The sequence below is a fragment of the Lontra canadensis genome, unplaced genomic scaffold, assembly GCF_010015895.1.
Source record: "Lontra canadensis isolate GAN:19392208 unplaced genomic scaffold, GSC_riverotter_1.0 scaffold107, whole genome shotgun sequence".
NCBI lineage: Eukaryota > Metazoa > Chordata > Mammalia > Carnivora > Mustelidae > Lontra > Lontra canadensis.
Window position 1 is genome coordinate 1,607,734 of NW_022631101.1, and position 27,842 is coordinate 1,635,575.

A 27,842-nucleotide genomic window follows, 5' to 3' on the forward strand; every position below is an offset into this window, starting at 1 on the left:
CCTCTCTGCCTACTTGTGATCTCTGTCTGTCAAATAAATAAATAAAATCTTAAAACAAAAACAAAAACAAAAAATACCCTCAACATTAGGAAGATAAACAATCCAATTAAAATGGGCAAAAGTTTTGAACAGACATCTCACCAAAGAAGACATACAAATGGCCACTAAGCACATCAAAAGATGCTCAACACATTAGTCACTAGAGGCACACAAATCAAAACCACAATGAGGCACCATTTCACACCCACTGGAATAACTATAATCAAGACGACAAAAAAAACCCCAACTGCTTTCAAGGTTTCAGAGCGAAAGCAACTCTCATCAATGTTGAGTGGTTCAGCTACTTTGGAAAACATTTTGGCAGTTGCTTAAAAAGTTAAACATCAATTTACCTAAGACCCAACAAATCCACTCCTGGGTATCTACGCCAGGAGAAATAACACACGTCACATGCTTGCGCGCAAATGTTCCCAGTGGAACGTTTTCACAAGAGCTGAAAAGTGGAAATAACCCAGTGGCTGTTGACTGGTGAATGGGTAAATAAAATCTGGTGTATTTATACAGTGGACTATTATCATTATTATTTTTTAAGATTTTATTTATTTGACAGGGAGAGACACAGCGAGAGAGTGAACACAAGCAGGGGGAGTGGGAGAGGGAGAAGCAGGCTCCCCGCTGAGCAGGGAGCTATATGCGAGGCTTGATCCCAGGCACCTGGGATCCTGACCTAAGCAGAAGGCAGATGCATTAAAAATGAGCCACCCAGGCGCCCCTACAGTGGAGTATTCTTAACACATAAAAAGGAGGGAAGCAGTGCTCCAGGCTACAGCATGGATGAGTCCTGAAAACATTATGCTGAGTGATAGAAACCAGACACAAAAGACCATGTAGTGTTAACGGTTCCTTTTATACGAAATGACTACAACAGGGAAATCTATAGAGACAGGAAGTAGATTAGTGGTGGCTGGGGTGGGAGTGGGGGCGGCAGTGGTATGGTAGGGGTGAGGGGGTGAGGGAGTGACTGTTAATGGACACGTGGGACTTCTTTGGAGTGACAGAAATATTCTAAAATTGAATTTTGGTCATGGTCGCCCAGCTGGGTAAATTTACTAAAAATGATAAAAGCATTCACTGGAAACAGGAATTTTGCGGCAAGTAGATTACACCTCAATAAAACTGTTTAAATAAACAAAATGAAACGCCGGGGGTCTTGGAGCATCTGCCACCGAAAGGGGCTGATGCTGTCATGAGCAGGGCTCTCAGATTGATGACGACGGCTCCCTGCTGAGCCCAAGGGGGACCCTGCCAAGCACCAGGGGCCTCAGGAACGAGTGCTCCTATCTGCGGCGTGTTCAGTTTTCCAAAGTTGATACCCCTCTCCTGGTCTGGGGATGCGCCCTTGCTGTCAGCCAGGAATGGACATAGAACCCGGAGCCCCCCGTGGCTCCCCCAGGTGGGGATTACTCTTCTCCCACACCCAAAGGGCGTGAGACCAGCAGCCAGGGTTGCCATGGTGGCCCCTGGATGTCACCGGGGACCCTGACTCACGCTGTCCCAGCCTCACCTCCCTTGTGATGGGGGATTTTAGCCACATGCCCCAAAGATGCCTGCTGTCCCCCTGGGGGGCCCTATCCTCCTTCTAAGCGGACGGCAGGGCGGGCGTGGTCAGAAAGCATGGGTGTCTGATCTCTCCCTTTTTGTGAGGAAGCCACTGGATTTCCTGGAGACCCCAAAGAGCAGATTGGCCTCATGTCATGGATCCACCCTTCCCTTTGGGAGAGTCCAACACCCTTGGCTAGCCACATGCTTATCCCTAATCCAACCGGGGTTCTCATGATGGAGAGGCAGGGGAGAAGGGCGACTTGGCAAGAAGCCAAGTGTCTCCCAAAGTGAGCTCGCTGGTGGGCTCTCACCCGTCTCTACAGCCCCCCGCTCCAAGAAGACTCTTTGCTTCTCTCCCCACCTGGCAACCAGCTCTCAGGCTCGGGGGCCAGGATGCTCCTCCCACTCCTGGAGCTCCGCCCACTGCAGGAAGCTACAGTGAGAACACACGTGCCCACCACAGGCTCTGCAGCCTGGCATTTGTGGTGGGTAGTGAGACCTCAAAAGCCCATCGTGGTTGCATGAGGGAGGGGATCGAGGAGGGGCTTGAGCACACTTGGGGAGTGATGACATACATTCACGATCTCCAGCATGGAAGTGGCTTCTCAAGGACATACATAGGTAAAAAGTCATTACACACTTTGTGTCCGTGTGTTATATTGTGCGTCACTGATCTCTTACTACAGGTGCTTTAGGAAAAAAAGAAACCAAGGTAAGGCAGGGCAAGCAGCGTAGAAACAGACAGAAGGACTGAGAGTTTGTTGCTCAGAGAGGAAAAAGTCCTGACTCTAAAGTGATCACAAGGGTGCATGTGATCTATCCCATTGTTGATGTTCTGGCTATTTCCAAAGGAACCTCGTTCAGTGCTCTCTGCCCCCTTTGCTCTCTCTCATCGTAGGGCCTTTGCACATGCTGTTCTTTCTGCCTGCAACACACACTCCTTCCTACACTCATCCTGAATTTTCAGGTCCTCTTCAGATGCTTCCTCCTGGGGGAAGCCCTTTCTGACCACCCTGGCTGGGTCTGTCACCCTCTGTAAAGGCTTTGCCATCCCAGCTCCAACCACTCTGGGCTGTCACCATCTGGGGAGCAGTCTGTCTCCCCCATGGACTGGGAATCCCAGGAACGCAAGGCTAAGAGTGTCTTGGTCACTCCTGTATCCCCAGCACAGCCTAGTAAGGAGCGAGGCACAGAGCAGGTACTCGGGGAATATGTATTAAAAACATCAGTTAACCAATCGATCAATCAATCAGTCAACCAATGAATACATAACCTTCCAACCGCAAAAGAGCCAAGGGTACTCTTACAGTGGACAGACCGGAGGGTCAGCACTCAAACCAAGTGGTCCAACTGAGCATCATCCATAATGGGACAAAATGACATCATGACCAGAGGAAGGTGGCATGGGACAGACACGGCATCACCCACAGAGTTTTCCTGCTGAAAATGTTCAATCTGGATCTAAGCATGAGTCCAGAGCGTGGGTCATTTTGCACAGGACAACTGAGCTGGAAGTTTTCAAAAATCCAAAGTCCTACAAGTCCAAAAAAGGCAGAGCTGTCCTAGATTTCAAAAGATTAAAGAGAGGACTGTAAAATGTAATGTGTGGGGGCACCTGGGTGGCTCAGTGGGTTAAGCCTCTGCCTTCGGTTCAGGTCATGATCTCAGGGTCCTGGGATCGAGCCCCGCATCGGGTTCTCTGCTCGGCAGTGAGCCTGCTTTCCCCTCTCTCTGCCTGCCTCTCTGTCTACTTGTGCTCTCTCTCTCTCTCTGTCAAATAAATAAATAAATAAAATCTTTAAAAAAAAAAAATGTAATGTGTGGGCCATGACTGAATCCTGGGTTGTATGGAAAAGAGGTCTATAAAATATATTTTGACATTGTTGGAGAAATTTGAAAACAAGCAGTATCTTAGATGACATTATGAAATTATTAAGAATTTTCTTAATGTGGAGCGCCTGGGTGGCTCAGTCAGTTAAGGATCTGCCTTCTGCTCAGGTCATGACCGGGGTCCTGGGATAGAGCCCCGCATCTGGCTGTCTGCTTGGCAGGGAGCCTGCTTCTCCCTTTGCCTGCCACTCCCCCTGCTTGTGCTCTGTCAAATATATAAATAAAATCTTTAAAAAAAAAAAAGAACTTTCTTAGTATATGATGGTTTTTGGATTGTGTAGGAGAAGGTTCTTATTCTTAGAAGACATACACTTAAGTTTGTAAGGGTAAAGTGCTATGACATCTGCAAATTACTTTCAAATGATTCAGTGAAAAAAATCTGCGTACGTATGGAGACAGAGATAGAGACATAAAGCGTAGGGGTTACATGTTTGTGCCCCCCCCAACCCAGGACATATGTTGAAGCCCTAACCCCCAGTGTGATGGTATTTGGAGGTGGGGCCTCTGGGAGGTAATTCAGTTTAGATGAGGTCATGAGGGCAGGGGCCCCTGAACGGGATTGGTGTCCTTATAAGAAGAGAAAGAGGGGCGCTCGGTGGCTCAGTTGTTAAGCATCTGCCTTCAGCTCAGGTCATGATCCCGGGTTCCTGGGATGGAGCCCCACATCAGGCCCCCTTTTCAGAGGGAAGCCTGCCTCTCCCTATCCCGCTCCCCCTGCTTGTGTTCCCTCTCTCACTGTGACTCTCCCTGTCAAATAAATAAATAAATAAAATCTTAAAAAAAAAAAAGAAGAAGAAGAAAAGAAAAACCAGGGCTTTCTTTCCTGCCTCTCTCTCCGCCATATGAGCACACCGTGAGAAGGCAGCTGTCTACAAACCAGGAAGCAGGACCTCACCAGGAACGGAATCTGTTAGTGTCTTGATCTTGGATTTCCCAGACTCCAGAATGGTGAAAAAATAAATTCCTGCTGAGCCCGCAGATCCAAGATCTCTGAAGGGCACACACATGGCACGATGGGAACAAGCAGTGACTCTAGTAGGGGCATCTGGGTGTTCACTGCATAGTTTTTTCTATTTTTTGGTAGGTTTGACAATTTTCCAAATAAGATGTTGGGGAGAAATACATGCAAAAAAAAAAAAATTGAGTACATAAAGAAAATATACCACAATGTAAAAAAGTGCGATGATTTCTGGCCACTAGGTTTTATGATGGTCTTGATGTTTAAATTTTCTCCTCTGAATACTGGGGACTTGCTCAGTTAAATAAGAGAGGAAAACCCAGAATGCACACATGATCAGATTGAGCAGTTGTCATTTCCAGGAATTATTCTTAAGAAACTCACAATGGGATGCACGAAGATTTAGCCCAGGGCCCCTGAGGCCCAGCATGGCTCTCTAGGGAGGTCCTTTCCTGTTAATTACTGGGGTGGTGCCCTCCAGGGCAAGGAGAGGCTGTGCCAGTGTGTGGTGTGTGAGAGCTCCATTGTCTAAGTTTAAAGCTTGAGACCCAAGGTGTGTGGCTGGCTCAGTCCGTGGAGCAGGTGACTCTTGATCTCCGGGTCGTGAGTCTGAGCCACACATTGGGCGGGGAGAGGACTCAAAAAATTAAACACACACACACACACACACACACACATAAAAATAAACCTCAATTGGGGCGCCTGTGTGGCTCAGTTGGTTGAGCGACTGTCTTCGGCTCAGGTCATGATCCTGGAGTCCCGGGATCGAGTCCCACATCGGGCTCCCTGCTCGGCAGGGAGTCTGCTTCTCCCGCGGACCTCTCTCCTCTCATGCTCTCTCTTTCTCTCTAAAATAAATAAATAAAATCTTTAAAAAAAAAAAAAAACCAAACCTCAAGACTCATGGGCAGTTGGGGGGCAGGGGGTAAATCCTCAGGTGCCTTGTCCACTGTCTCCTGTAAGATTAAGCACCAGATGCCCACAGAATTAACCCGCTCACTAACACAGCTTCCTTCCTCTCTTCTCCCACTTTCCTCCAAAAGACCATCTTCTATCTCCCCCTCAAACAGTCAAAGGATAGCAGTAATCCATTCTCCCTATAATTACTTTCTGAAGAGGGGACTAAGGGGCGCGATGTGTAGCAAAAAAATAAAAAAATAATAAAATAACTCGATTGTTTAAAAGGTGCTGAGTTCCTGTTTGGAATGATGAAAAAGTTCTGCACAAAGAGAGTGGCTGGTGATGGTTAGATGACATTGGGCGTGTATTCAATGCCACTGAATTGTATACTTAAAATGGCTAGAATGATTCCTGATGTGTTATGTACATATTGTCAATTTAAGAAGAAAAGAGAGGGGCACCTGGGTGGCTCAGTGGGTTAAGCCTCTGCCTTTGGCTCAGGTCATGATCTCGGGGTCCTGGGATCGAGCCCGCATGGGGTTTTCTGCTCAGCCGGCACCTTGCTTTCCCCTCTCTCTCTGCCTGCTGCTCTGCCTGCTTGTGATCTCTCTCTCTCTGTCAAATGAATAAATAAAAATCTTTTAAAAAATAAAAAAGAAAAGATACTTTGGTAAAGAGAAATGAGCCTGGGTACTGCTCTTGCTCACCCCAACTGCTCAACAAGCACAGTGTACTGCCATTCTGGCACCAATCACCCGGAGCTCGAGCAGACTCCACGGGGTGAAGGCTCCGTCCCCCAGGACACCTCCCACTCCAGGTAGCAGGCAAGTGGGGTTCCCAAGTGACAAATGAGGGGGCTCCCACAAGCCCCCTCAGGCCCCAAACTTTACTGGAACCACTCACAGAATGCTCCGGAAACATTCTACCTACAATTACAGCAGGTAAAGGGTAGGAGGGACTGTGGCTGGCTTCCTCATCATCTTATGCTAGGTCTTTCCACCAGCCCCACCCAGATTCAGCTTGGTAGCATAACAAAGATATACTTATCACTTATGAATTTAACAAAAGCTTCTGAAGCTTTATAAGAACAGGTAAATCTGGGGGCGCCTGGGTGGCTCACTGGGTTAAAGCCTCTGCCTTCAGCTCATGTCATGATCCCAGGGTCCTGGGATCGAGCCCCACATCAGGCTCTCTGCTCAGCAGGGAGCCTGCTTCCCTTTCTCTCTCTCTGGCTGCCTCTCTGCCTACCTGTGATCATTGTCTGTCAAATAAATAAATAAAATCTTTAAAAAAAAAATCTGGTTAGCAGATATCTTCTTTATCACCCTGCAAAGACTAAGGGAGGTACTCAGCAGACATCTTCCCACACACACACACAAGCCGTGGCTCCCCCACTATGCACCAACCAGGGGCTGCCCGGTGCAGGCCAGAGCTCTGGAGTGGCATCTGCTGGGAGTCCCGACTCCTCATCTTCCTGGGTAAGGGCCTCCCATCACCTGCCTCTTCCCGACAGAGCCCCCACCTTCACGTCCACCCCCCCTTCTCTCTCTCATAGCTCTCTTCCTCCTGCTGCTCCCATCCCTGCACGGAAGGCTCCATCCCCTCAGAGGTGAGCACACGGTGTCGGGGACAGGGAGGTCTGACCCCTCTGGGGTGGCAGAGGATGGGAGGGTTTTCTGGGGAACATCTAAGAGGCAAACATGAAATATCAGCCAGTTCAACTGAGACACAGAGTGGTGAGCTGAACCTCATTTTCTGGAGGGGCTGGGAGCCCCAGGCAGGGACAGAAGGGCTCTGGTCCCTGCAGAAGCACAGGCTGTGGTCTCTGGAGGGGTCCCTGCCGGGCTGGCTTTGCGTGGGTGAGTCAGGGGAACAGCAGGGTCTGAAGGTTGGGGCTCTCACAAACCGGGATTGTGCCAAGTTCAGACACAAACCATAAAGGCAGAAGGGGCTGGCCCTAGGACAGAGCTGCCATTTGGGATCCCGTCCTTGGCCCCCAGGGGCCTGGACTATGAAGGCAGCTGGTACTGGGTGGGGCACAGAAAGGAAGGGCAAGGGAGTTGCCTACCTTCTACCAGGTGCCCCTGCCCTGCTGCAGTGCAAGCCTTGGGGCTGAGCTCTGACCTGCCTCCTACTGCTCCCCACTTTGGGTTCTGGGGTAGCCCTGGTGAGGATCCCTCCTCGGGCTGCATGTGGCGGCTGGGGGCAGGGCGTGCTTCTCGGGTGGGAGCAGAAATGGTATGTCTTCGGGGCTCAGAGAGAGAAGGGGAGTGTTGGGCTGAGTCAGGAGCCAAAGTCAAGAGGCCCGTCCCACTAGGGGCCCAGCTGGTGAAGCTTTTCTATGAAAACTCCTGTAGTTCAACCCCACTTGGCGCCTTAAAAGGAGAGGGGGGAAAAAAATGGGGGCAAGGGCAAGAAGGAGCAGGAGAAGGGAGAAGGGCAGAGGCTGAGCCGTGTGTGGCCCCCAGGGGAGGTGCTCATGACCAGAAGGGAGCAGTGGCTGCTCTGTGGCACTGTGGTCCTGGACCCCAAGGACTTCAAGTGGAGCTGCTGCAGAGACTTCTACCCCTTCCACCGCCCCACGCAGAGGTGCTGCCAGACCTGGGACAAGTTCATCGTCATCCACGGACCCCCAGAAGTCCGAGGCTGAGGACTGCAGGACGTACACCCAGGAAACCCCAGGTAGGTCCTACCCTGCTGACAGGTCTAGAGGGGTGTGTCCTATCTGTTTGCAAGTCAACAGGGCAGCCCTTCTGGTGTTCTGCCCTCTCCTGACCCCTTCCCCTCCCCACCACCAGGTCCCAGATTGCCAAGCGTGTGATGGGAAGTCCCCTGGGTGTCCCGCAAGAATGTCTGACTCCACAAGTAGGTAGGAAAGGGTGTGTGGGCAAAGCAGAGAGGCTCATCTGGTTGTAGGAAGTCATGGCCAAGTGGAAATCACCTGGTGGCCACCATCCAGCAGCCATGCCCCTGCTGCCCCTTCAAGGGTCTCTCAGGGGTACTTCAAGGTCAAGGGAAACCCTGTCTCTAAACTTGGACTGGTCATGACCAGGGTGTCTGGGTTTCTCTTCTCTACATGTTGCAGAGTAACAGGAAAACCAGTGCGCAGACCCGTGCGCATTCTCGCGTGCAGATACCCGGACGCTGCAACATGTAAACAAAGGGTGCATATCATGAATGGGTTTCGATAAGCAGATTCTACTGTTATTTGCCCGTTTCTCCTGGATCCTGTGTCACCAATAAAGACCGCACCCTTTGCTCAGTGTCATTCTCAGCTGGCTTGCTGCACGTGGGGGGACCAACTCTCGCTGGCTCCCAGTAACTGGCTGGGCTCCAACACTCAACGCAAACGGGACGGGGAGGTTCTGCCCCAGAGCAGCTGGCATTGGGGTGCCTGGTCTCAGGCTCCCCACAAAAGACCGCTGGGGCTATGACACTTCCCTAAGTCCCACCCCTTCCATTCTTGCCCGCCCTTGTCTGCTCCCAGGAGGCCGAGTGCTTGGGAAGGCATCATCGCGAACCGTCCTCTGTATGCCGGGGAGGTTTGGGCAGCGCCCACAAGACAGGAGGGGGATGGGAGAAGGTATTGGTAGGGCCCATCTCTCCTGTTCTCCCACAGGGCCAGAGCGGCAGGCTGTGCCCTTGACCTGAGGTTGCCATTCTGGCCGTTTATCACTCCTGGGGCTCTGCCGAGATCTCGGGATGGTTCTCAGCTTTGCTGTGCCCGCTCCCTGGGTGCCTCAGCATCCTTCCCTGGATCCCTTCACCGACACCTGCATCCTGTACTGAAATCTCTTCCCTCTCCTCTGAGACTGTTTACCGTCACTTAGAAGACAGACACAGAACACTTGACAGAATGATTCTCACTTTGTACATGCACGCATATCTATCAAAATCTATACAGTGCATAATTTTTTCTCTGCAGACACAGTGCAGGCACACATGCACGTGCAGAGGACATGAAACACAGCTAGAAGTGAACACTGATCATCTCTGGATAGTAGGATCACAGATGATTTTTATCCTTCCATTTTATGCTTTTCATTGTTGCTGAGTTTTCCTAGGGAGCCTGCTGTGCATTGAGATATGTAGAAAATAATGATTAAAAAACAAAGAAATGAACCAAATGGAATTCATTTCTGGACAGAGCAGTGTTCACAGGTGTCCGGTCACGCGAAGCCTCCTTTCCCCGCATGCCCTCCTCTCCGTGGCCCAGAGCCTGTGTAAGCTGCTTACCGACCTCTCAGTCCTGTCCCGCTAGGCTGCACACTCTATGCTCAGGGAGGGGAACATTAAAAAAAACAATGTTTTTATGAATTTCCTTCCCACTGGCATCTCTGGGCCTTTGCATGTGCTGTTCTCTCTGCATCTGGCCTACCCTGGACTTCACCCCATGCACCTTTTCGCTTTGTTGATTTCATTCTGTATCCTTACACTGGAATCAACATGAGTATCAGTTTTTCTGAGTCCTGTGAGTCCTAGCAAATCATTGGGGGACCCCCAACACAAAGAGAGTCAAAGAGTCAAAGATGTGGTTCTTATAAGATCCTTCACACAGGACCTGCAACCCAATAAATGTGAAATCTAGGGCAGTCACTGGGGCTCCTGGGTGGCTCAGTGGGTTAAGCCTCTGCCTTCAGCTCGGGTCGTGATCTCAGGGTCCTGGGATCGAGCCCTGCATTGGACTCTCTGCCCGGCAGGGAGCCTGCTTCCCCCTCTGTCTCTCTCAAATAAATAAATAAAATCTTTTAAAAAAAAATCTAGGACAGTCATTTCCTCTTCCTCAGCGTCCTCTTCTGTAAAATGGGGGGGGGGGTCATAATCGCCCTGTACTCTTTGGATGGGGATGTTTATAATTTGGGGTGAAGAAGCTCTTCTCAAACAAGGGAGGAAAAGTAAGAGCCATAAAAGAAAAGATGAGAAAATCTGGCTTATCAAAATAAAACAAAAACAAAATCTGTAGACCAAAAGACACCCTAAACAAGCATTAAGGACAAGTCAAGCGGGCATTCGTCACAGGAACTAGAGTATCCAATCAACAGCTGAACATATGCCAAACCTGCTTGGGGTCATCAGAGAAGCACAGACAGAGTCCCCCACACTAAGTGTCTTACCGCACGGCTCCAATGAGAGGTTTGCCAGAAAGCCTCCCCATCTCAAACACAGCGTGCAGATTCTATGAAGGGCACATCAGATCACTAAGAGAGAGAATGGGCAGCCTACAGAAGGTGCGTGTGGGATGCTGGAGGACGGCCCCCCAACACGTCCGCCCCCGCAATGCCTGGAACCTCTGAGTCTTCCATACGGCCAAAGGGACTTCATGGATGTGATGAAGTGAATTAAGGATTTGCAATGGGGAGATTATCCTGGATTACCCAGGTGGGCCCTAATCCCAATGACAAGTGTCTTCATAAAAGGTGGGAGAGAAGCCACAGAATCAGAGCAGAAAGCCACGTGTGAGGATGGAGGCAGAGATGGGAGGGACATGGCCATGAGCGCAGGAGTGCCGGGGGCCACCAGCAACTGGCAGAGGCAAGGAGGGAGGGAGGACAGGACACCTGGGTGGCTCAGTCAGTTAAGCATCTGCCTTCAGCTCTGGTCATGATCTCAGGATCCTGGGATCGAGCCTCGTGTCCACTTTTAGCATGGAGTCTGCTTGTCCCTCTCCCTCTGCTCCTCCCTCTCCCCTCTCTCTTTCTCTCAAATAAATAAATAAAATTTAAAAAAAAAAACAAAAAACCCTGGCGTTTTTCCCAAAGGGTAAACACTCGGAACACCTCGGGGGCTCAGTCAGTTGGAAGACTGCCTTTGGCTCACATCATGATCTCAGGGTCCTGGGATCGAACCCTACATCAGGCTCCCTGCTCCGCTGGGGGTCTTCTTCTCCCTCTCCCTCTGCTGCTCCCCCTGCGCATGTTCACTCATGCTCAAGTTCTAATAAATAAATAAATAAAATCCTTTTTTTTAAAAGATTTTATTTATTTATTTGACAGACAGAGATCACAAGTAGACAGAGAGGCAGGCAGAGAGAGGAGGAAGCAGGCTCCCTGCCGAGCAGAGAGCCCGACGCGAGGCTCCATCCCAGGACCCCGGGATCATGACCTGAGCTAAAGGCAGAGGCTTTAACCCATTGAGCCACCCAGGTGCCCCCATAAATAAAATCTTAAAAAAAAAAAAAAGGGTAAACACTCTTGACCTATGACTCACTCCTAGATATACCCAAGCGCAATGCCCACCAAAGCCTTGTGCCAGGTCAGTCCTAGCAGCTTTGCTCATAACAGAGACAAGCCGGTAAGTACAGTGTGTTTTAGTTGACAACGGAATACCGCACGGCAACAAAAAAGAACAGAGGATTACAACACAGAACAGCGCAGATGTATCTCTTAGATACTATGTGGAACAAAAGAAGTCAGATCCAAAAAAAGAACATTCCATACCAGTCCACCAGATACAAAGTTCAGGAACAGGCAAAACCGATCAACAGTGACAGATTCCAGAAGAGTGGCTCCAGCTGGGAGGGGGTGTTGCCAGGGAGGCAGCAGAAGGGAGCGTTCCTGGAAACCTCCCGTTTCCATCTGGGTGCTGGTTACTATGTATATCCATGTGTGTAAGAATTCACAGAGACATATACCAGTGCGGCTTATATACTTTACCATATGTTTATTTTTTTTTTTTCAACTAAAACCATAATTAGGAGAAAAGAGAAATATCCAATAAGGAAAATGACCCGAGGATAGAAACAGAGCTCTGACAATCTAGAATAAATAAGCTGCTCAGTAAAATGTACCCAGCAAAGGTAGAATTACTCTTTCAGTATATACTACTTAAATGCACTGGCGAAATACACATGTCTATAGTTGAGAAATTACTTTTTCTCCCAGGCAACAGAGCAGAAAGCCACAAGGAATCTCTGGAAAATCTGGGCCCCCCATTCTGCCAGCAAAGTGGAGTAGGCTTGTTCTTTCCCTGAGGGGTCAGAGCTGTTGGGAGAGCAGGGTCTGGGGGGTAGCCATCAGAGAGAGACTGTGGGAGTGTATTAGTCACCTCTGGCTGCTGAAACATACAACCACGAACTTGACAACTCAACCTAGAAATGCATTCTCTCGAAGTTCCGGAGGGCCGAAGTCCAAAAGAGGCATCACTGGGCCGAGATCAAGGTGTCCGGTGGGCTGCAGTCCCTCCAAAATACTCAAGAGGAGAGTCAGTTCTCTGCCTCTCCCAGCTTCTGGTGGCTGCTGGCTTTCCAGGGTTCCCGGAGGCCCCATCCCATCCTCACAGCCATTTTCATGTGGCCTCTCCTGTGTGTGTGTTCCCTCTGACCATGTCTCAGGAGCACACTGTGATGGCAATTAAGATCCGGGTTAGACAATTCAGAAAAATCTCTGCATCTCGAGATCTTTAGCTTCCTCACGTCTTCAAAACTTTTATCACGTGGGGTCACATTCACAGGTTCCGAGGACAGGGGGCACCATTCCATTCTGCCCACGCCAGGTCAGGGGAGAAGAGGCTGGAGGTTACAGGTTGGCTGGGGTTTGGCCAGGTATCTTGGAATACTCATGGATTTGCTGACTCAGCAAATGCAGGAGAGTTAGTGAGTGACGGAGGGAGGAGGAAAGGGTCCACACTGGAGAGGTCCTGGTGGGGAGAAACAAAGGCTCCTGCCAAGAGCCAGCCCCGATTTGCTGGCCACATGAGTAAGCCTCCTTGCAAATGGGACTGTGCAACTGTCGAGCCTTGGGGTGACTTCAGCCCTGGCCTGAACCTCATTGCTCTCAACGATGTTGCGTTTTTCTGGTTTTACATACCCGGAACTTAATTTAGGAAAGCTGCAGAGAGCTAAGCGTCCATCACCTACCACTGTCTTCCCCGCTCAGGCATGACTAGCCAGACACCACGTTTCCCTGTGACTGCAGGTGCCCCTAGGGAGATACAGATGTGGGGTGACATGGCATCAGGTGGAATGTCCCTAGGAGATGCTCATGCTTGCGCGGGACACGGTAATTCTGGGCATGCTAAAAATCTGGAAGATGAACTCCCGACTTCTGCTTAGATGCCGCGCCCCTCCCAACTCCAGCTGGCAGATTTGCCACATGTGGCATCTCCCCCTGAACAGCTTTTAAGATAATACGTGACATTCACTGCCAGATGGAAGGACTGATGCCGCTCTTGGTCCCACCAGCAATATTCCCGGCACTTCGAGTTGCTAAGCAAAGCTCAGGGGTGGAGGTACAGGAGGGATTAAAGGGGTCTGTGACAAAGAGCACTGACCATCCAGCTCAATACTAAGCACTCAACAGACTGATGCTATTATTATTACTATTATTATTATTTTATTCCACAGAAGCTAGCTGTTCTGCAGGAAACATGACCCCTAAGGCAAAAGACACAAAGTCTCCCCCAAATCGGTCTTGCAACATAAAGAGCAAATTTTTCCAAGCCAGTGGAGAAGCTGTTGTGGAAACGTGCCCCAACACTTAGCAGAGCGGATATACAAACTGTGGTACGCCCATTCAGTGACCATTATTCAGTGATGAAAAGAAATGGGCGATCAAGCACAAAAAAAAGACATGGAAGAATCTTAAACGCATATTGTTCAGTGAAAGAAGCCAGGCTGAAAAGTCCGTGTGCCAACTTACTGACACTCTGGAAAAGGCAGTAAAAACACCTGGGGTTGCAGGGGTTCAGGGAAGGAGGGAGGGGCAGGTGGAGCACAGGGGAATTTTAGGGCAGTGAAGCCATTCTGTGTGATACTGTAATGGTGGAGACATGATACTATATTCATTTGTCTGAACCCGTAGAATGTACAACACTGAGCAGAAACCCCAGTGAAAACTATGGACTTTAGTAACGTGTCGATATTGGCTCGCCAGCTGTAACAATGCACCATATGAGCGCCAGACGTTAATCACAGGGACAGCCGTGAATGTACGCGGCTGCGGGGGGGAGACAGACGGGAATTCTCTGTACTCTGCTCAATTTTTCTGGAGACTTAACACTGCTCAAAAAATATAAAGTCTATTAACTTTCTAAAAATACAAGAATAACTCCGATAAATCTGAACATAAGAACAAGACACCTGGGTGGCTGAGAAGAGATCAAAACATATGTTCAGGGGCGCCTGGGTGGCTCAGCTGGTTAAGTGTCTGTCTTCCGCTCAGGTCATGACCTTGGGGGGGGGGGGGGTCCCTGCTCAGCAGGGAGTCTTCTCCCTCTCCCTCTGCCTATTGCTTCCCCTGCTTGTGCTCGCTCTCTTGCTCTGACAAATAAATAAATAAAATCTTTAATTAAATATTTAATTAGTTAAGTATTTAATAATTATTTAATTAAAATATTTATTTATAATTATATATATTTATATAAAATTTCAAACTCTTGTCTTTCAAAACAAGATGGTGTTGAGTGTGACAGACAAACAGACGGTGGGACAGGACCGAGAAACAGGCACCAGTGTCGAGGAGATGTAGTGTGTAATGCTGTCCACTCCTGCGGGAGGCGGGAAAGGATAGAGCATCCCTCACACTTCGAAGACGTGGGCCAACCGATCATTCGGAAACTGAAGAACACAGATCCCAAACTTACACTCTTCAAAAACCAAAACATTACAGAACAAAAAGCTACTCTTGATAGATGACTGAAACACAAAGAAAACTTGAATAAAAGTATAATAAAATAGAGCTGTAGTCAGATATCCTTGAGGCAAAGAAGTCCTTCTCAAATAAGGACAGAAAAAAACCAAAGGCCTGAAAGGAAAAAGACTAATAGACCTGGTTATTTTATTTTATTTTAAAGAGTTATTATTTATTTATTTGACAGACAGAGATCACAAGTAGGCAGAGAGGCAGGCAGAGAGATAGGAGGAAGCAGGCTCCCTGCTGAGCAAAGAGCCCAATGTGGGGCTCGATCCCAGGACCCTGAGATCATGACCTGAGCCGAAGGCAGAGGCTTTAACCCACTGAGCCACCCAGACACCCCTACTTTATTTTATTTTTAAGTTTATTTATTGAAGTCATGTGTACTCCCAATGCAGGACTCGAACCCACAACATCAAGACTAAGAATCACGTGCTCTTCTGAGACAGGCGGGCCCCCTGGATTTGCTTATTTTAAGATGAAAAACTTCAGTTGGAAGAAGCCTACCAGAAACAAACATTAAAGGGACAGTGAGAACAGGCATTTTCCAAAAACAGTACAAATGTCCTATAAATAGCTACGAAGACGTGCGACGTACAGGTAAGCAGAAAATATAAGTTAAAAGAACAATTACATTCCATGTGCACATCTATGGCTTGAAAATTTTTCAAGTTGGATCACTCCAAGCGTTGACAGTCCCTCTGCCCCTCTGCAGAATTTTCGAGAGTGTTTTTTATCTTAACTATAAATAATGTTTAACACATTCGGTTCCTGCAGCTCTTGGTATCTCCCTAAGGAAAGACTCACGCAGGCCAGAGAAGCACACGGAGACGGCTGAGTGTCAAAAGCGGAAAGCAGTGGAAAGCTCATAAAGGGATCTCAAGTATGACCAGATCGTTCCTAAAGGGGATCTGCCCGAGTTCCCCCAAACCAGAGGCAAGACTCCTTTCAGGGAGGGGATTTTGGTTTCTCTGGAATGGTTGAACTTTGATGAAGAGTGTGCAAAGTTCAAAGCACAGAGGTAGGCCCTTCGAGCAAGGTGGGCACATTGGATGTGACGGAGCCATTGGGGACCACGCCCCCACCCCCCCAGGTCCACGACCGCCCCTACCCAGTGGAGGCACCTCCGGGGAACCTGGCCTGGGCACTGCCATTCCAGGGGCGAGCGGCGCTCTCAGCCCAGGGGTCCCAAGTCCCAGCCCACCACCTCCACTCTCCTCCTTCCTCCAGGAGGTCCCAAATAGACACCCTGATGGGGGTGTGGTTGAGATAAAGAATATCAGAAACACAGCACAAGGGTGAGCTCAGTGACATCAGAGATGAGTAAAGATGAGAACTGTCTTCCCAGCCCTCGATGGCCACCGTTCAGAGTAACAAAAACCTGCCAGAGGAAATCTGGAAATCTGAGCTGAGCTGGGGATGGGGGAGGGCGGGGGCTCTGCCGCAGCCTCCCTCATAGGCTTTCCCTTCTAGGTGAATAGAGCAAAGACCTAGAAGCTGTCAGTGACTCCCCACATCCCATCACTCAGCAAATCCTGTCTGTTCCACCTCTGAAATATTAATATGCCCAGAATCCCACATCTCCCCACCTCCACTGTCTCCCCCGGTCCAGCCACCATGCCCCCCACATCTGGTCGATCACAGTCATCTCTTTACCCGACTGACGGCCTTCACCTTTGCCCCCCATAGTCCGTCAAGGCTTGGGGGGTCCTAAGTCAGCTCATTGTCCCTGCTCTGCTCAGAGCCTCCAGGGGCTCCTGCCTTGCCAAGAATAAAAGCCAAAGGTGCACAGCAGCCCACTTTATGTAGGTCTGTATAATACACACAGACGTATATGCTCTTCTTTACGAGACAGAATAAAATAGAAAGTAACAAGTGTGCATTGCCCATGGTGAGGGCAATTACCATTTACCGGAACTTTTGTTCTAACCATGTATGTAATATATAATGTATGATGTTAACATATGTTGTGTTATCAAATGCATATAACAGATTTTATATGTTTAGAATACATATTAGGGGGCACCTGGGTGGCTCAGTTGTTAAGCATCTGCCTTTGGCTCAGGTCAAGATCCCAGGGTCCTGGGATCGAGCCCCATATCGGGCTCCTTGCTCCGCGGGAAGCCTGCTTCTCTCTCTCCACTCCCCCTGCTTGTGTTTCCTCTCTCGCTGTGTCTTTGTCAAATAAATAAATAAAATCTTAAAAAATAAAAAGAATACATCTTGGGTATGTAGGATACTTTTGTAGCTGTCGTTTTTCTTCATGAAAGGAAATACATGGTAAGAAGTATCAGACCGCACGGTACATATTAAGGGTGTTTGGTGAAATTTTCATTCCAATGATTCACACACACAACATATACTATACAATGTTATGTTACATAAAAATATTTTTATATTGTTATATACTATGGCACATAATGCATGAATTATGCCCTATTTTTAATACACACATCGAGTGTGAACTGTAAATTACATAGATCTGTACATGGCGTAAACTCTGCTTCTCACTGTGGCTTGCCGCCAAGGGTTGAGATGGAGACTTCTTTATTTTCTTTTTTTTTTTTTTTAAAGATTTTATTTATTTATTTGACAGAGAGAGATCACAAGTAGGCAGAGAGGCAGGCAGAGAGAGAGGAAGAAGCAGGCTCCCTGCCAAGCAGAGAGCCCAATGTGGGACTCGATCCCAGGACCCTGAGATCATGACCTGAGCTGAAGACAGAGGCTTAACCCACCGAGCCACCCAGGCGCCCTTCTTTATTTTCTTTTAAGATCTTATTTATTTATTTGAGAGGGAGGGAGAGAGAGAGAAGCAGAGGAAGAGGGACAAGCAGACTCCGAGGTGAGTGCAGAGCCTGATGCAGGGCTCGATCTCATGACTCTGAGATCATGGCCTGAGCCGAAATCAAGTCGGAAGCTTAACCGACTGAGCCACCCAGGCACCCGGTGGACTTGAGATCCGTGTGTAGCAGGGTCACGGCCGAGTCTTTGGCGAATGATGCCTGCAGGTAGGGAGGGAAGGAAGCAGAGCTGGGTCTGGAGTAGTTGAGGCAAGATGAAGTCGCCAGTCCTCTGGGGTGCCCAGAGCTGGGAGGGACCTCCAGAGCTGGGCCAACTGAGGCAAGGGTGCTGGTCTTCGTTCCCCTGACTCCCCTTATTATATTCCAGAGGACAGTAAACTCTTTACTCCTGAACTCTGCCATTGGATCAGTCCTTTACGACTTTCCTGCCCATCTCCTGCCCTAGAGGTCAGCCCTTATCTCATTCCTGGCCGATTCCCAGCTACTGTAATGGGGCCAGGCATGCAGTACGTGCTCAGTAAACATTTGTCTGTAAAGAGCGGGTGGAAGGTGCGCCTCGATTCTCCTTTGGGCACGCTTCCCTCCCTCTGTCCACTGAGGTTGGGGGCCCAGGCCTGGCCCCTCAAGAGTCACAGTGGCTAGCGCCCAGGGCCGGCCATATGGGCCCATGAATCAGGCACAGGCTTACTGAAGTCCACTTTCTCTAGTGGAGGCTTTCTCCAGGCAAGGGGCTGCCTGACTGGGAAACCAACAGAGGCAGAGGGGACAATGGAGCTGAGCCAGAGATGGGAGAGGCCGAGAGCCCTCAAGACACTGAGGCTTCTGTGAGCCAGTGTAAATGGGAAATGGATTTCTGCCCCCCCCCACATCAGTCCTGAGTCCCGTCTGGATTCAATGAGGCAATTTTTCCCCAAATCACCACAGGACACACAGGTTAACATTGTAAAAGCAAAGTCTGGATATGCTCATCCCCCCGTTGGACTGGGGACGCCACAAGGGCAGGGTTGTGGCTGTCCTGCTCACTGCTGGGACCCCAGAGCGACACAGAGCAGGGCGGGGGCACAGCGGACACCTGAAAGCTTCCTGAATGAAAGGAGTCGGAAGATGTTTTTTCTAAGGTTATAACAGGGGTTTTTTGAAGATTTAAAAAAAAAAAAAGAATACATCAACTTGAAGACAAGCATCCTCATTTATGAATTTATTCTACCCCTCTCCCCAATTCACAAATATATACAAAACTTCAGCTAGTAGGAAACCAAAGTAATGAAGCATGCTCCCGTCTTAGCCTCGTGCGTCGAGAGGGGATTCCTTGCATTTCCACACACCCTGATCCCACCCAGTACGTGAAGCCGACGCATCCCACAAGGTCTGGCCACACGGAAGGACGCGCAGGGCTGAGTTCTTAGGTCTGAGTCTCGGAGACGGGACAGTAATGGCTCATCAGGGTCAAGAGCAGCGTAGGGGTGTGGGGTTTGGGCTCTGGTACAGACTGTCCATCTCTGGGCCCACTCCTGCTTCTTTCCTGCAAGTAGGTCCTTGGGCAGGTGACCCCCCTTTCTGTGCCTCCATTTTCCCATGAATGCAATGAAGAAAATATTGGTAAGGGCCACTATCTATGGCTATCGTGGGAGTGGGGAGCACATCACAGTCACTGACCTCCCCCGACCTGTGCTCCAGAGATGGGTCAGTGCCCCAGGGCACCCCCAGGAGTAGCCATGGAAACCGGGCACTGAGCCTGCTCACCTGGCTCCGTCCCTCACCCCATCCACAAAGTGCTCACTCTCTCTGAATCTTCTCATTTACCCACCCAGGTCACTTCCGATCGTAAAGACACCTCCACCCAGAAGCCACCTCCTCAGCTCCCACTACAATCCGCTTCTCCCCTTCATCTAGAAGACGAAGATGATCTTTCAGGACCCCAGTTTCTTGGGTTTCTGTCTGGGTAGAAGTTGTGTCCAGATCCCCCCGCCCGGGCCCCCCTGCCCCAGCCCGCCCTGGCAGAGAGGTGAGGGAGGAAGGAGTTGAGAGAAAGCCTGCCCCTCCCGCTTCATCTCGAGCTGCTGGAACCCAGCCCAGGTAGAATGGATCTTGAATCTGACCCTGCTCACTAAATGCTGAGATTTCAGGTGTGGTCTGGGGCTGTTTGGAACGGAAATTGAGCCCCCCACCCCCACTCTCAACGCTACCTCTGGGAAATGCCTTGGGTCTCTGTGGAGATCCCTAACCACCCTTCCTCCCCAGTAACCGGCTCCCTGCTCCCCTCTCCCCTACCGGGGCTCTCTAGCACGTGCACGCCTTCTTCTCCATCGCCCTCACTGAGCCCCAACCCCTACTCTGCTCTGATTACTTCACCACCTTGGTCAGCCAGTCCTTCGCGGGCTTTGTGGCCTTGGGCAAGTCCCTTCGCTTCCCCTGGGTCTCAGCTTCCGCATCAGAGAAAGAGTTCATGGGATCACTGCCCATGCACACACATCGGCTTCTCTCATTTTAACAAGACTTGCCCCCATTTTGAAGATCCCTAAGTCCTCAGACACATCCTGAAGTTGACTTCCTCACTCTGGGGCTCTTTCATTAGGGCAACATAACACAGCCCTCCTGCATCGGTGAGGTTCCCGGGAGAGACACCCAGTGGTAAAGGCTGGTTTCTGGATTGTTCCTATCATCCCTGTGGGGAAGGCCACGTGTCCCGTAGGGTTGGCAAGAGTCCCAGCGTCCTCTTTGGGGCGGGGAGGTGTAGTGGGTTGAATGGTGGCTCCCCCAAAGACATGTCCACACAGTAACCCACGGAACTGTGATCGTGAGCGTATCTGGGAAGAAAAACCCAACTCTGTAAACTAAGTTAAGGACCCTGAAGTGAAATCACCCTAGGTTTGGGGGAGAGGGGCTAAACCCAAAGACGAGTGCCTTTGTGAGAGACTCAAGAGGAGAAGGCCACGTGAAGATGGAGGCCGAGACCGGAGCTCTGCAGCCACCAGCCAAGGAATGCCTGAAGGGCCCGGAAGTCAGGAGAGGCAAGGAAGGATGGCCCTGGACGGGGCGCTGACGGAGCGTGGCCCTGCTGAGACTCTGGCTTTAGATTCTGGCCTCCAGAACCGTGAGAGAACGCGTCTCAGCGGTTTTAGGCCATCAAGTTTGTGGTCATATTATGGTAGCCCTAGGAAACTCAGAAAGGTCAAGACCAACGGGTGGCCTAGTCTAGTGGGATGGAGGTGGGGCCGAGGCCTCTGGAGGCACGAGGGTGCCACTGCGCGAAGGGGGACGGCCGAACCGGTCCAGAGCCCCAGGGGAGAAGGGCAAGGGCACAGAGGTCAGCAGATCTGGACGGCACACAAGAAATGTGATGGCAGTGTGTGTCGGGAGAGGCCACAGAAGAGGGCATGTCAGGAAAGGCTGAGGGACTTGGAGGACAGCTAAACAGGGGGCCGGGGCTGGATTTAGCCTTAGGCAGGAGCCATTCTTCCACCACAAAGGGGTGTTGGGGGATCTTCTGGAATCTCCCACTTGGGGTCGCAGCAGGGTACCTCAGCTCCAGTTAAGGGGGGAAGACAGAACATTCGGGGGATCAGCTGCAAGCCAGGATCCCCCGTTTGCCCCTCAAAGAGAGTGGCGAAACCCAGCTAGAGCCCACCTTAGACGCCGGGGACAGAAGTGCACAAACCACGCTGCATTTCTTTACAATGGTCTGTGCTGACCCACCAAGGGGAAGGGGTGTCCCAGGGAATGATGAGCGAGCCAGGGAAGGGTGTCACAGACATGGGGGTGGGGTGGGAGTGGGGTCACAGCTTGATTCAGCTTAAGTCCGGTTCGTTTTTCCTCCTGCTGGAAGAGTGATCCTGTTGTCTTCCTGGCTGGGACCGCACAGGTCCATGTGCTTCAGGGAGGGTGTGGAGCGCTGAGCACTGTGGGCTGTACCGATGAGTCAGGGATGGAGGGCGATTCAGGGGGACGGCTTCACCGCTGGGGCCTGGCCCCCGTGGAAGGTCCCGCGGGCCAGGAGGGGCTGACTGAATCCAAGTTCCATCAAGATCCTGGGGGTTTCCGCAGGGCCAGCGCAGGTGGGGGCAGTACGGGGAGAAGGCCACATCAGGGCACACACAACCATGGCCAAGTTCACGCTTGCGCGGACTCCTGCACCTTGCCCGCGGATGCTGCCTGGGGCGTGGCCGGCGGGTCCCGGGTGCAGAGCTGGGCGCGCACCTCCCGCACCTGCGCCTGTAGCTCCTCCAGGGCACTGTGTGCCGGCGCCGCCTGCACCTGTGCCTGCAGGGCCTCCAGCGCCAGCGCCAGGCGGCCCACCTCGTCCTGCATCGCGTCCCAGGCCGCGCGCTGCTCCTCCTCCTTATGCCGCTGCTGCGCCTGGTGGCGCCAGTACTCCAGCACCAGGCAGCCGCCGCCCACGATGAAGATGGTGGCCTCGCCCAGCAGCTCAGCGCCCAGCTCGGCCGCGGCCTCCTCGTTCAGCGGCTTGATCACCGTGCCCCGGAAGCCCATGATGCGCATCTTGGTCCGCATCTCCACCCAGTGGTACACTGCGGGGGAAGACAGGGGTCAGGTCTGTGTGCCAGGAGCCCCCTACAAGCCCCACCCCTCCGCATTTGGGGCATCCAGGCTGGAGCACTGGGGACACCACTGCCAGAACTGGGAGGAGGCGGGATCACCTTAAACAACACCGCACTGGCCTCGCCCAGGGATGTTGAGTCAGCCGCCTGGGGTCGACCCGAGGTATGTTTCTCAATTTCCCAGAGGATTCTGCCAAGCAGCCGGGAATCAGAAACCCTGCCCAGGAAGGGAAGTCCTCAGTCTGTTGGGTGCGGGGGGGGGGGGGGGGGGGGGGGCAGAAACGCCCTTGCAGGGTTACAAGGAGCTCCCAGGACACAAAGTCCTTGGAAGGTAAAGGCTCAAGGGCAGGCTCTGATCTTCCCCTCAATCCCCCAGCGGGACTGCTAAGCAGCAGTCATCCAACCCATTTCTCAGGAGAAAGGCAGACCCCCCCCCCACAATTTCTTTCCAAAGCTTCCCCAAATTCAGAGTTAGGGCTGCAGGGTAGAGGGTCCTCCTGGCTCCAAAGAAAGGGCCCCCGCAATGCAGGAACACATGAGAAGCAACGGTGAACGGGGCTAACGGAGCCTCTCGGCAAGTCCGGTGGCTCCCATCCCCGATTTTCACCAACCCTGAGGAGGGAGCGAACGGTCCCGTGAGCTCTTTGCCGTGAGGTGTGGGGCACGTACCTTGCACAAGGCTCACGAGCTCACCGCGGCTGCTGGCACCAAAGCTCTCTTGCCTAGCTGCTCCTTTGTGCAGGGAGATGCTCGGCATCTGAGTCTTAAAAACCAAGGCAGAGCTGATGCCGGCCCCTGACTCCCTCCTGCAGTAATTCTCATCCGTCCAGGAGACACAGATACACAGAAGGGCGGTCTAGTTCACGTGGAGACTCAGGTCCAACATTCAGCACTTTGCTTCTAACGTTTCGCAATCATCCACGTAAATGCATAACATATGAACTGGTTTACGTGAATTGTGCGCTAGTGATTTTGAAAATCCAGAGAAAGGTGTTTGGACATTTATAACCTTATGGTCCCCGGAAGTGAAGCACAAATTAAAACATGGATGGCTGTACCTATTGTGGTTGCTGACACACACTTTATTAGACAGAATTCTGTAAGGGAAGCGTGAATAGAAGTTCAAGGACAAAAGTTCAAGGAACAATATGAAATTCCTGACTGTAAGAGAACAGCTTGTTCATTTAACACCGCCCCCCCTTAAACCAAGAGCAGCAGGCACCAAATCACAAGGGTTATGCGGACTGCATTCCGTGCTTTGAAGGAAGGATGGCGCCAACTCAGAAAACATCAATATTCATGACACATCAGAAATTATATCCTCTGCGTCTACTTGAATTCATGGAGAAGTCTTAGCTGTCACCTTGAAAATGCACTAGAGGGTATCTAACTTCTCACTGTTTGAAAGGGGTGGGGGGGGCGGGAATGTTTGACGAGCTCTGCCTGCAGCCAGCGGGAGGATCTGAGGAGCATTCCCAGGGTCCCCCCGAAACTGCCGCCGCTGAGGTCGCTGTTCAGCTAGTTGTTACAGAGGCCCTGGTGCAGTGGGGTTCCTGGGGTCCGGGCTGTGCAAACCCCTCCCACACTGAGGTCCCTAGCTTCAGGCCAAGCTGGGGTCCACCTGGAGCTCTGTCACCTACTGCCATGACAGCCCACTTCGGGCTGCCCCTGTAAAACAGGGAGGTGATGACCACACACCAGCCCTGGGGTGCCGGGCCTATCACTGTCATGTGAGCCTGTCAGGACCACAAGGCAGAGTGGCGGGAGAGCGGTGAGGAGAGACAGTGCCAGCTTCTACTGCCCAACCCCCATCCCAGCATCCCACTGTGGACAGAGCAGGAGGAGCCAGGTCAGTGGTTGAGCCTGGGTGTGCAAATGGGAGTAGGTATGCGGGGTGCGGGCGCACATGCAGGCACAGGAAATAAAGTTCAAGAGTGTGTGTGTGAGAGAAGGCTTTCAGAGCAGGGGCCGATGGCAGTCTCGGATCTGGGGCTCAGGAAACAAGCTCCATGTGGGAATGGGGGGTTGGCAAGAAGGGGTAGCCGTGAGGAGCCGGGACAGGACAAGACAGGACAGCACCCGACCTGGGCATCCAACAGGTCCCCAGACGTCTCCCAGATACCTCACCCTCACTGTGTCCAGACCTGACCCCGGCTCCCCACCCCCAACAGACACTTGCTCCTCTTCCTGGGTCCATCCCGTCACCAGGCCAGAGACTTGGGACTCAGATGTTCCCCGCCCCCACAGCCTCTCAGCCACGTGTCTCCTCCATCTCCTGACCATCTCTCCCACACCCCATCTGCTGACCCATGTCCCCTGATCTGAGCTCCCTATTCAGGAACGTTGGTCCCTTCTGACGTTCTGTGTCTTCCCTTCAGAGTACCTGTCACAACTGGGACCGATCTGGTCATCCAGTCACTTGCCTGCACTCTGTGCCGGCCTGTGAGCCCCATGAGGGCAGGGCCCGGGGCTGTCCCAATCACTGCGTGTCCCCTGCCAGCAGCAGGCCAGGCACACAGGCGACCCCCAGTATATCCTGTTGAAAGCGTCAGCAGGTCCCCACCCCAGCCTCCCGCCCCTGCCCCGGAACTGTGCTAGAAGCTGTTTGAAATACAACCAAAACACCAAAACCCGCCATTCTTTTCATTAACAAAATTAACACTGCATGAAAAATGAAGTACTCAAGCTATAAGCTTAAAAGTCAGAGGCCCCATCCTCAGGTCCACCGCAACGGTCCCCTGAATCTTGCCTTAACTGGCCTTCTTTCCTCCTAACACCATGACCCTGACATCTGATAGTAAGTGTAGGTCGCTCGCCTCTGAGTTTTTCACCTGGAAATTTGCTGCTTTTTACACGTTTTCTATTAAGCCCCCAGCCCTCGTATAAAAGACGAGCTCTCTGTCCCCACGCAGGCTGTCCTCCGCCTCCCCATCTTCACAGATGATGTTTACACATTTCTTGTACTATTCGCTGGTCACTATCTCCTTCCTTCCGAGCGCTCCTCTCCTCCCCCATCCCTAGGCCAGATCATTCTTCCACATTACCCGGGTCTGGCCCACGGGTTGTTTGGTGGCTAGAGTAAGGCCCCTTGTACTCTGTGTAATATTTTTTACAAAATTTAAAATAAAGAGCACATACAGCGTGACGATGACGGACACACCACCCAGTGCGATGTGACGGTGTCGTGAAGGGGGCCGCCTATAGGAGAGGGCTCGGCGGCAAAGTCAGGTGGTGTCTCTATCCTGACATTCCATCACGCCACTGAGAACTCCACCATGTGTCAGTCGGCTCTCAGCTGAACAATGACTTTCTAGAATTTGATCTACCCTCATGTGATATTGCTAAAACCACAGGTCCTGTCCCAGTAGTGGGTCATGCAGTCCATTTCAGACCAGCATTAAAAATATGATCAAGAGGGGCGCCTGGGTGGCTCAGTGGGTTAAAGCCTCTGCTTTCTGCTCAGGTCATGATACCAGGGTCCTGGGATCGAGCCCCGCATCAGGCTCTCTGCTCAGCGGGGAGTCTGTTTCCCCCTCTCTCTCTGCCTGCCCCTTGGCCCACTTGCGATCTCTGTCAAATAAATAAATAAAATCTTTAAAAATATATATATATGATCAAGAATCTAAGAGAAACCATCAGATGGCCCTTGAGGGCATCAAGCTAAGAGAAATAAGTCCAAGGAAGGCCAATACCATATAATCTCACTTATATGTGGAATGAAATAACAACAAAGCCAAGCTCACGGACAATTAAAAAAAAACCAAAATTCTAGAATGTAACAGAAGCATCAAAGGCAACCTTTAGTCAGGACACGTATGGTTTCCCAAAACTTTTGTTCTTGTGTTGTGTGTGACTGCGTGTGTAACTGGAACCCAGGTAAAAGGCTGAAAGTCACTGTCCTAGACTTTGACTGGAATTCCAGTGACTACAGATCATTTCCAGGATAGCGGCCTCTCCCCAATACTGAGTCTTTGAATCCATAACCCACGAATGTAATATCTGATTTCCACTTAGCCTCTAATTTTCTCTGCAAGTCTCGGGGCTCTTGATCTTAGGGTTATGAGTTCGAGCCCCATGTTGGGTGCAGAGATTACTTAAATTTAAAAAATAATAAAATAATTCTTCTTTGCACGTCTCTTTGATTATATTTATTCCTAGGTACTGATTTTTTAAAAAATGTTATTATTCATGGTATTTTAAATTCTACTTTCAGAGCACCTGGGTGGCTCAGTCAGTTAAGCATCTGACTTCAGGTCAGGTCATGATCTCAGGGTCCTGGGATCGAGTTCTGCATCAGACTCCTGCTCAACGGACAGCTTGCTTCTCCCTCTGCCTCTGCACCTTCCCCTAGTCATGCTCTCTCTCTCTCTCTCTAATAAATAAATAAATTTTTTTTTAAATAAAAATCTTCAAAAAAAAAAATTCCACTTTCAATTTGGTGGCAGCTGGCCTACAGAAATACAACTGAGTTACGTAAATGGGTTTTTTTTAACCAATGACCTCAGTAAATTCATTCTTTTTTCCTTTTCAATGAAAAATAACTTACATAAAATACACAACTAGCAAGTGTAGAGCGGGATGATTTTTTTAAAAATTCTTTTAAGATCTTATTTTTAAATAATCTCTACACTCAATGTGGGGCTCAAACACTCCCAACATTGCTACATTCCACCTACCTGAGCATCACCCTGATTAGGATCTAGAACATTCCTGTACTCCAAAGGGCTTCCTACCTTTAAGCCCTCTTCCAGTCAGTACCCTCCCAAACCACCATCTGACCTCCCCCATAGATATACATATACGCTCAAGTCCTATTCTGACTTCTTCGTAGTAAATCATTTGTGTTCCCTGTTCTGTCCTCGTTTGCTCGTGTTACGTCTGTGAGATCGCTTGAGTTGCTGTGGGCTTTCGTAGCTGCCTTTTATCGCAGAGTGGTCATTCATTGTGTGGATGGACCCGTGGGGACCATGCCCTCCCCGTGGGCATTTAGGGAGCCTAGAGCAGCACTTTTCCCAGCGTTGAGACGGCTGAGTCACAGGACACTGCCTCACCCCAGAGACAGAAAACGGGGAGGCAGGGCTCTTTACCCATCAGCTGCTTTACTCACAGAGCCTGGGAGAGCGGCCAGGGCAGGGGGACCTTTCAGCTGGGGTTGTCCCAGGGATGTGAAAAGGGCCACAGCTCACTGTTTGACTTCAGTGGGTTCCTTCATTGCTGCCTCCCAGGTAAGTTCCAGAGAATTCGAGAGGCTGTTTTGTTTTGTTTTTTTGATTCATACAGTAGATTTTATTAGCTCTCTATTTTCTCTCATCACGCCCGGAATTGCAACAGATGCTCTTGAGGTCGTCAATAAATAAAAAGCAGAGAAAAGGCTTCTTGCAAAATGAAGTAAAATGTTGGTAATGAATAAATAAAGTTTAATAAGGTGGAGACAGACCAGCTCGTTCAATACCAGACAAATTAAAGTACATGGCTCTCTCTTTCTTTTTTAAAGATGTACTCA

The 27,842-nt window shown here is 50.6% G+C and overlaps 1 protein-coding gene and 1 long non-coding RNA gene across 4 annotated transcripts in view; one reads left to right on the forward strand and one right to left on the reverse strand.

The window, feature by feature from the left end:
• Positions 1–27,842, reverse strand: part of OPA3 (outer mitochondrial membrane lipid metabolism regulator OPA3) — a 69,332-nt gene that overhangs the window by 6,019 nt on the left and 35,471 nt on the right. The window contains exons 1-2 of one of the 3 annotated variants that reach the window (XM_032838970.1): positions 23,009–23,170; positions 21,687–22,309 (exon numbers count right to left, since the gene is read on the reverse strand). The exons of 1 other annotated variant lie outside the window; for it this stretch is intronic. In XM_032838970.1, the coding sequence (XP_032694861.1) occupies positions 21,891–22,309; positions 23,009–23,096 (507 nt within the window). In that variant the 5' untranslated portion in view covers positions 23,097–23,170 and the 3' untranslated portion in view covers positions 21,687–21,890. Of the gene's footprint in view, positions 1–21,686; positions 22,310–23,008; positions 23,171–27,842 lie in introns of those variants that run through there. One more of the 3 variants, XM_032838968.1, reaches the window with a different exon arrangement.
• On the forward strand, positions 7,822–8,499 carry LOC116855899. Its single transcript, XR_004380457.1, has 3 exons — positions 7,822–8,032; positions 8,149–8,219; positions 8,438–8,499. It is a non-coding gene; the product is annotated as an uncharacterized LOC116855899 (long non-coding RNA).